The sequence below is a fragment of the Aphelocoma coerulescens genome, chromosome 1A, assembly GCF_041296385.1.
Source record: "Aphelocoma coerulescens isolate FSJ_1873_10779 chromosome 1A, UR_Acoe_1.0, whole genome shotgun sequence".
Lineage (NCBI taxonomy): Eukaryota > Metazoa > Chordata > Aves > Passeriformes > Corvidae > Aphelocoma > Aphelocoma coerulescens.
In genome coordinates, this window is record NC_091014.1 from 63,736,268 (window position 1) to 63,745,670 (window position 9,403).

General features: G+C 46.2%; 1 protein-coding gene across 1 annotated transcript; it reads left to right on the forward strand.

Moving 5' to 3' along the window:
• Positions 1–156: 156 nt before the first annotated feature.
• On the forward strand, positions 157–8,406 carry LOC138104225 (protein mono-ADP-ribosyltransferase PARP12-like). Its single transcript, XM_069003202.1, has 9 exons — positions 157–371; positions 1,636–1,676; positions 2,563–2,698; positions 3,178–3,298; positions 4,323–4,407; positions 5,212–5,287; positions 5,961–6,091; positions 7,498–7,649; positions 8,075–8,406. Exons 3-9 carry the CDS (start codon positions 2,639–2,641, stop codon positions 8,353–8,355), a joined length of 906 nt encoding a protein of 301 aa, XP_068859303.1. The 5' UTR covers positions 157–371; positions 1,636–1,676; positions 2,563–2,638; the 3' UTR covers positions 8,356–8,406.
• Positions 8,407–9,403: the final 997 nt, after the last annotated feature.

Sequence of the window (9,403 nt, forward strand, 5' to 3'; positions counted from 1 at the left end):
GGAGGCTGCGAGGGAGGCTGTGAGGTACACATGTGCTGTGGGGAGTTCACAGGGAGCTCTCACAGGCCAGCTGTGTTTTGCTTTCGAAGGCGTCACTGCACCCGGGGCACCTTTGCCATGCGGAGCAAGGGTTGCGCAGGCTCATCCAGCCTGGCCGGCACGAGGCTGATGCCCTCAGCTCCCAAGGGTGCTGACAGGGCAGCCCGAGGACAGAGCTGTGTCAGGGCAGTGGCGCATGCTGGGCTCTGACAGCCTTCCCAGGCTGCAGCTGAGCGGGGAGGGTCGGACACACAGGAAGTTCAGGATTTTATAGCTTGTGGGCTTGGCTTTAAGGTCTGCTGGAGGAATACCTGCTTGCACTTTGTCATACTGTAAGTTGTATCTTCATTCATTCGTCTTTTCTTCTTGTGTAAGGGAAAAGGTAGCATGATGTTGCTTTTTAAGTATAAAATTTCCTCTGTATAGAGTTACTCCTGTTAAGATATTAAAAGCAACTTTACGATTGCACAAGAGCACGTAGCGAAATCTTCAGCTAAACGTGAAGGGCACTAGCTGTCTTGCCAGTGAAATATTTCTGTCTGCTTTTTAAGTCTTTCACCTCTGTTTATTTCTAGTTGGGGTTTAGTTGGTGAGTGGAAAATCCCAGCATGGAGCAGAAATGCTGGAAAGTGAAAAGGAAAGTGAGACACAAGCGGACATTTTTGAAAGCTCATGTGATTAGGGCAGGCTGAGAGCCCCCAGTCTTGGCAGGGGTTGGCATCCATCTCTGGAGTGGGGATAGAGGGAAGAGAGAAGGGGACAGCAGTGGAGAAAAGCTGGAGAAACCACCATCCCACCCCACTTCCCTGCTTTTCTTTCCATTTTTTCCTCTCCCCACCTCCCCCCTCAAATCCCACCCTTCAAATCCACAAATTTCAAATTCTACAGCCATGCCAGCAGCAGCAGCAGCATGGTGCTGTGCAGAGGGGAGAAAAGGGACAGCCATGTCAAAAAAAACCCCAAACTCCTGGTAGTGCTGGATCTCTTGAATGTCCTGCAATGGGAGAGAAGGAGAATTTGGAGCATTTTTCTAGGAACAGGCCTGGCCAGTGTTACTGTGTACACAGTGCCACTGTGGTCTGAAGGCAGCACTGGAACAAGCTCCGTCTGCGAAGGGGACCCGGGTTCTTCCTCGCTCTTTGTTCTGGCAATCCAGGGCTGCCAAGCCTTTGTTTCGTGGACCTTTGCACTGTAAACAGCTCTATGAGAGAGCTGCTCCTGTAAAGATTTCCTCCCATTGGCCTGCTCTGAATACCCCTGATCCCTGCCAAAGAACAAAGGGCGTCAGAGCTGGATACATGATCATTTCCAGTTTCTGTTTCAATATCGTGCTCAGATTCTTCAGGCAGCTCAGAACAGCTCTGTCACAGACCCTTGCAATCTCGACGGCTGGCAAGTGGGCAGCTTTTGGCTATGGATATGTGATCCATAATAGGCAACGTTGTAGGGGCAGTAAAGTGATGAGATACACAAAAAAGTGTTGTCTTTTGGACAAAAAAGGTCCAAAACTGGGAGAATAAATGGAGGGTGAAGCACAGCAGGAAGCTGTGTGAATTGGAATTATTGGTGGCTAGCTGTTTCATCTTCTCTTTATAGGTGCTGTGTCTAGGATAGAGTGCAAAGCAGAGACTTTGCTGGTAAGTAACGATATCCCCTCCTCCAAGTGAGAGCTGCTCTCTCGCTCCCCATTCTCAACAGGACAGCAAGGAGAAAAATAAGATGGGAAAGTTCATGAGCTGAGATAAAGACAAGGTGATCACTGGGAAAGACAGACTTGACTTAGGGGAAGTTAATTTATTGCCAGTTAAAATAGATCTAAATGATGAGGAAAAAAATTAGATCACCTATTTCCCCCTCCACGTATTCCCAGGTTCAACTTCACTCCTTCATTCCTGACTTTTCTATCTCCCCCTACCAAAGCAACGCAGAGGGGAAGGGAAATAGATGTTGTCCTCAGTCTGTAAGATTTACCATCTACTCTTCCATCATTCTCAAAAATTTCTCACGCTCCAGCATGGTTCATTTCCCATGGGTGGCAGTCCTTCAGGATAAACATGCTCTAGCATGGGTTCCTCTCCATGGGCTGCAGCTTCCCCCAAGGCCTGTCCACGTGCTGCAGCATGGTGTTCTCCATGGGCTGCAGTGTGGATCTCTGCTCCACGGTCCTCCACAGGCTGCAGGGGAACAGCTGTCTCACCATGGCCTTCTCTATGGGCTGCAGGGAAATCTCTATGTCAAGTGTATTTTCTTACAATGCGTTTTTTAGGAAGATCCATTTTAGGGAAAATCAGTGGCACAGGTCCAAGCCAGAGAGGTCAGGGTCGTTTCTGTGGTGCTTACCATGACCCATAAACGTCCAAACACCAGGTCCTCGGTTCTGGGGCAAACCTCCACTTCCCAGCTGAAGGTGGTCTCCTTTTTTGAGAAGTTAAAATTAGATTTCTGAACAGACCAGGGATATTGCATAGTTTGACAGCTTTGGAAAAGACCCCTACTTTGATCTGTATTTCTTTTCTGATGCAGGGCAGAGCAAGCAGCCAGGTGCCCATCAGCTCTTCTGCACTTGTGTTGTCTCCTGACTAATCTGTGTGCTCCTGAAATGGAGTATGTCTGGTATTGGCTCGATGATTCCAAGCAGTGGATTGAGTATGGGAAAGAGGTGAGATTCATCTGCTGTTCATGCCAAAAGCTTTTGTTAAACCATCTTTGGAGAGTTACTTAGCGCATGTTGTTCTGCAGCTGGTGTGTTCTGCACGCACCGCTGGGTGCCCTTGCAGTGCTGCTCCAGTGCCTGGGTGGAATTGTCTTATTAATTACCCCTCAAAGCAGGACTGGAGCTCTGTGAAAGCTTTCAAGGGACTGGCTTTGAAAGCGGGTGCATTTTCCAGAGCTGACAGACATCTTTTGGCTGGAGCTGACCACACAGGCTGAAGGCTGCTTTGTTGCTGTTGTTAGAAGCAGCTGTGCTCTGTGGGGTACCCCTCCATTGCTGCAGAACAAAATGCTTGAAGCCTTAGAGACGTACTTCAGAACATCCTCCCGTGATAGGGACCTGGGGGAACATTGGTATTTCCCCACAGTAACACCTAAACCAAAGGGTGGTTTCTAACAGGTGTAATTTCCTTGTTCTTTCTGCAGCACCCAGATCACCTCTCTGCCACTGTAACATCTGCATTTCTGGAGAATGAATACCTAGCTGACAAGAATGGTGTTATTTTTTTCAGGGCTGGTTCTCAGCAGTATATGTTAGACTTTGCAGGTGAAGTATCTCCTTGTTTTAAGTTCATTACACAGTGCAGCTGGCTTGAAGGTTTTCACACTATGTCTATCTCTTTGAACAGCTCTTTTTCCTCCTGCAAATTTTCTCCAAGTAGAACTTGAGCAGCAGGTAAATTTCTCTGCAGCTTTGAGATGCCCCACTTGAGCTTCTACACTTGGGCATCTGTAGTCAAAAAACCATCCCTGACAATATTGTACATTCAGAAGAAGAGTTGAGAGTACATGCTTCATGGCACCTTATGCATTTGTGTTTATACAACTAAAAAGGAGAAATGAGAGAAAAGAAAAAAAGGCACTGAAAAGTCAAAAGGTGAAGAAGTGAACCCATGGTGAACATCTTGCAAGCTACTTAGGAGGAGAGAAAGCACAGAATGCAGCAAACAAAAATTTAGGGCTGATTGCACAGAGAGAGAAATAGGAAAATTAAAAATGCTTTTCTGTTTCTAATTTATTTACCCGTCTTAAAACTCCTGTTAGCTTTCCAAGCTTTAAATGTTTCCTGGTATGAATAAAGAGTGCTGTTTAAAGGAGGAAACAATGGTTAATTAGCCATGTCACACAGCATGTGCTCTGTGATATTGTTACAGGACCAAGAAGGGAGGGCAGGCTTTCCTTTTAGCACCATGGAGCAGCCCTGTGCTGCCTGGAAAGCCAGGTTTGTGGCCCCCATTGCACTGAAAACTCTTTCCTGCTATAGGCCTGCCATCAGATGTGGTTTTCTCTGGCCAGCAGCCTGGATGTGAATACAAGTGCAGGTGCAGTTGGTGTTTGGTTGCCTTCAAGTTTCACAGCCTGTGCTAGCAGGTGGTCGACCTTGCTGATCTCCAAGTAGGAGCAGTGCAAGTGGGAATGGTTATGAAGTTTGGCCTGGGTGGGTGAGATAGAGCAAGTACCACAATGCAATATTCTGGGCTATCTCCTCTTTTATTTTTACTTAACATGTAAGAGCCTGTCCCTAGACAATGAATTATTTCATTATTGAGTTACTGTGTTTTTCTTTCAAGATATGGTCCAAACAAATGTGCTCTTTCAAACTCAAAGAAGAGTTATTCGACTGCCTAAACAGTCTGAAGGTGGACAAGATGGAAGGTAATACACATTCATTGCTTAACAGTGTCTCTAGAGGACAGCACCTTTCTGCTAAGAAGTTCCTCCTACCTGCCTAGAATGCAATTTTATATTTCTTAAATTCATTTCTAGATACTTTTTGCTGACTGGCTTAACAGTACATTTTGTGGTGACAGTATTTGTAAATTATGCAATGCGTCTGTGAAGCTCTCTGGAGGGACATTTGGTGGCAGACTCTGGCAGCTGTGAGAGACCACTAGAGTGGATTTGCTCTCTCTGTGAGAGGCAAGGCCACATAGGGCTGACACAACCGTGCCAGGAATTTTTATTCCTTGATTTATGCCCCAACACTAATAAATAAACTGTGCAGTGATTAGGAGTGAGGGACTGCCAATCCCAAGAGCTGTGGTGCATATGGATGTCATCCCTTGGAAAGCTGAGGATACATTAAAACACAGAACAGGCAAATCCACTGAAATGAAGTGAACTAGAGGCACTTGAGATACCCTATTTTATGGCTTTTTCTAAAGGAAGTTCAGCTTAACAGAATTTGAACACATCTGCTATAAATGTTATTTATCCTACTGATTTATTTGAATAAGAGCTGTCTTTGTTTTAGAAAGTCACCAGCAGACAGTGCATGTGAAGCTGAGGGTTCAATTAAAGTTTTGGTTGAACCAAAGATGTGTTCATTCAAAAAGAAAACAAACTATAGCTCCTGAATGGATGCCCGAAGGCTGCTTTAGAGCCTATGGTTGGATTCTCCAGGAGGAGGATTTGGTTAGGAGTATCACCAGCTGACTGGCTCATTTTTCTATTCTGTAGCCAAAATACGACTCTATCACATCCTGTCTATCCTCCACACTGGGACCAAACTGCGCTACCTGATATCGGGTTCAAGGTAGGACTTTCCAGCTCTCCAGTGGGTGGGGAGAGCTGTGTCCTGTACTGATTTTTCCAAGAGCATGATTCAAGGCAATTGAGATGTTACCAGCTTTTAAATGTGTCTTATAAAATAAGCAACTACGATGTGAAACAAGACTGACAGTTTCATATTCAGAACAGACGTGCATTTCCTGGGAGGCTCTCTGAGAACCCCTATGATACCACACAGGGTAAGGAAGGCCACTGCTGCTCATACCTGTCCTTTGTACTCTCCCAAGGCACTTCATCCTCTGATAAATCAGATGAATTGCATTTTAAGGGGGTATTTCCTTTAGCCCTGTAGGGAAGGAGTTAGAATGTCAGATTAAGGTGAAACTTTCGCTCTGCGTCAGCCTGAATACTACTGTGCATTTCGACTTCAGGTTACTCTGAGCTAAAAATAGTCCAGATGTCGAGGTGCATCCTCTAAAGGAAGCTCTCATGGGATTGTACTGATTTTCCTCAGTCAGTGCCTGTGCTTCCACATGGGGAGTGATGGTAAAGGAGGGTTAACAGGAAAAACAGAAGCAGCTTGTGATTTTTGTGGTAGGGCTTTTCAGCAGATCTGAGAAGGTTAATGATTCCTTTGGAAGGACTGGGAGTTGTTACTCTCAGTAATACCTTATTTTTGGTGCTTTAAAAATTTTCAGTTGATACAGCTCAGCCACGATTCCCAAGAATATGGAAAAATCAAGAGGCTGTTTGAGAAGACAATGAAAAATTACTGCATCAACCAACTGCAGAGGATCCAGAACCCAACACTTTGGGACATTTTTCAGTGGTTTGTATCTGTTTTATTTCATTATCCTTACTGTCTGAGAAGACTGGTATTTCCTGATCTGTTGTCCCCCATAGTCTACATTTGGAGCTGCCAAATTCAGCAGCCCAGCAGAGGTGAGACTGCCATGTATTTCTCTGCCCAGGTCTGGCTGGTGGCCCAGACTTATGACTGCCCCAAAACCTGGCTCCCAGGCCAGCTACCCTCCTCACTGGCTGTGCAGCCTTACACTGGCTGGTGATCACATGCTGGCACAAGCCCTCACTTGCTGCAGTTGCTGGGGCTGTGGACATCTGACCCATGAGACCCAAGGTCCTATTCCAGTTGCTCCATCCAGACCCCCATACATGTGCATGTACACAGATTGGGCCTCCATCACCAAGGTAAGAGTCAGAAAGGGAGTTTAAGGAGAAGACAGGGTAGACATGGCCAGACAAGCCTACTAACCAGGCAGTGGCCTGTTTTTACACAACCAGTCATTTTTGCCCCCTTATCCATCTGTTTTCCTGTTTGTCCTCCTTGGACTGCCTTAATCTCTCCATTCTCCCACCTACAGTTCCTCTGTAAAACATTCCATTATAAGTCCTGTGCAACCTCTAAATGCTCTTCTCTGTGCCGTAACAGAAAATCCATTTTTTCATGGACAGTACTCTCTTTTGTTTCTGATCTGGTCTGGACCCTTTCCATTGCTCAAGTGCTGGGTGTCCCTCTGATCCCTGGGGCTGAGGCTTCCCTAGGGCAGTCCTGGAAGGGGACTGGGGCTCCTCTCTCTGTTTCTCTGTTACTGGGTTATTAGGGTTGCATCTGTGTTCTTTTGTATGTGTAGAAATGAGCCTTTTATCCCTAGCAAGATGTGTGTGTGATTCTTGCTAGTGTTACTCAAAAAGTAAGTTCTTTTCCTTCATAATAACTGAGCTTTGGTGCTTCAGGTTTATTCTTTTGGTTTTAGCCTCTTCCACACAAGAGTTAAGAAAAAAAGGAGGAGACTTTTTTTTTTTTTTTTGTGATAAAGATAGGGGCAGGGATTATACAATCTTCACTGTGGCTTCATACAGCTCAGTTTCATAATCATATTTATGTATTCAGGATTTATATAACACGGGAACTGACCAATTTCCAGTCAAGAAATGTTCATCTCTTTACTCTCTCATGTGGTGTGAAGTTGTGGGTGACACAGTCCATAGTGATGCTGAGAACTTCTTGTTTTGCTGGCAGGAGCCAACTGTGCAGCAGGGTACCAGCAGAAGTGCAAAGCAGGCAGTAACCCCACTGAGAGCAGTTTGTGTCACTGTTCCTCCATGACCCAGAAGTAGGAGGAGCTGAGTTGGGAAATTGTCCTTGTTTGAACCAGGATAACAAGTCTTTTTTTTTTTTTTTTTTTTTTTTTTTTTCTTTTCTCCTGCCTGTAGGCAAAAAGAAAAGATGAAGAAGCTCAATAAATTGAAAGGGGTGGACGAGCGTCTCCTGTTCCATGGCACAAGTCCATCCCATGTGTCTGCCATCTGTGAGCAGAACTTTGACTGGAGACTCTGTGGAGCTCATGGGACAATGTATGGAAAAGGTACAAGTGCAGAAGGGTGTAGGGGCTGTAGCAGTAGGGGCTGCAAACCCCAGCCAGGCTGGGGGATGTGGGTGCGAAGTGACGGATGGTTCCTGACCCATGCACTCCTGCCATTAGGGCACTCTCACCTGTGCGCATCTGCATTGCTTCAGGTAGTACCCACAGCAATCCCATTCCAGGAAGGGCTAAAAATACCTCTCTTTGCCTCAGGTACCTGCTCTTGGAGAGGTGGGACTGGGAAGTTGATGGCAAAATGTGAACTGGAGTTTGTCGGCGCTTTAAAATAAGCCGATGTGGGAACACCTGGCAGGAATGTCTATAGGGCCAGCTGGGGTTGTTGAATCGCTGCCTGCCAAGGTGCTGTTAGCACGTGTTTGTCCCTTGGCTGGTGTATTGTCTTACCTGTGGCTTTTTCTGTTCCCTAGGAAGCTACTTTGCTAGAGATGCCAGCTATTCCCATGAGTACTGCTCCTCCCACAGAGGGTGCTACAGCATGTTTGTCGCTCAGGTTCTTGTTGGAGACTTTGTGCGGGGAAACCCCGAGTACTGTCGCCCTCCACCCAGAGCCAGAAATTCAAACAGACTTTATGACAGCTGTGTGGATGACCTGACAGACCCTTCCATCTTTGTCATCTTTGAGAAGCAACAGATTTACCCTGCCTATATCTTGGAGTACAGTCTCAAGACCAGCTGTGTGGTCTTGTAATGAATGGTGGAATCTCCTTTGAATTCACACTGAATAAATCACTTTTCAGTACATGTTTTTCAATGTTTGTTCAATTTTAGTCGTAGCTTTAAAACATTGACCAGTATCAATCCCCTGATGGTTTTTGGGGCATAGCTTTTTCTTAGGGTTTATTCTTTCCCCCAAAGAAGTGCTAAGCTTTAACATTCACCGTATCTCTAGCCTGGAATGGGGATGTACCTGCCTTGCATACCATGATGCAGTGACACCTGCTGAGTTACAATTACCTTGATCCGCTGATATGGTCACTTAGGGTTGATTCCTGCCTGTGGTGGTGCTGATTATGCCAGAGGGAGGCTGGGCAGGGAAAGTGGAAGAAGGAAAAGTGAAAGTACCTGCGTCATGGTGCTCAAGAAAGGAATCATGGCCTGTCTTTCAAGTAAATGGCAGGAGGCTCCTGCATCCTGGAGGCTTTGTAATTAATGTTGGCAAAGAACTTTGCTTTGTTTCCTGGTCACATTGCTGACATCTCTTCTCACCTTGTTCTGCCATGTCTCTGTGACACCCTGTCCTTCCTCTGTCCCCACTGGATTTAGGTCAAGAAAAGCAGGGGTATTGCAGCTGCTGAAGTTGAATCCCCACCATACCATGCCACCAGCAGTGAGGAAGGCCATGGTGAGCTGAGTAATGACACACAGCAGTGTCCCACCAGGGCTGTGGAGCCAGTTCCTGCAGCAGTGAGGGGTGAGACACAGGGGCTCTGTGAGGGGTGGCTGCTGGCACGGCCACCTCCTTGCCACCCTGCAGGCTGACACTGGTGGTGGCTGTTTTGAATTACCCTGCTGCTGCTTGACATTTCTCTGGGGGACTGAGAAGCACCCCAGTGATGTGTGCTGCAGCTGGGATGGAAAGCTTGAATTATGGTCATAGTACTTGGAACTTGATGGATAATGGGATAACATTTGAGATGACTGATAGCATGGAAACAAAAATGAATGGTTTATTTTAATACAGTCTTGATGTGTAAGTTGTAATTCAGCAGAGGGAGTCACAAGTGGTTCACTTGTGT

Bases quoted from the DNA above. Each gene is read 5' to 3' on its own strand.
- LOC138104225 (XM_069003202.1), top strand. From the start codon at position 2,639: ATGGAGTATGTCTGGTATTGGCTCGATGATTCCAAGCAGTGGATTGAG. The intron at 4,408-5,211 runs GTAATACACATT...TCTATTCTGTAG, and splicing joins GAAGGTGGACAAGATGGAAG to CCAAAATACGACTCTATCAC. The intron at 6,092-7,497 runs GTTTGTATCTGT...TCCTGCCTGTAG, and splicing joins CTTTGGGACATTTTTCAGTG to GCAAAAAGAAAAGATGAAGA.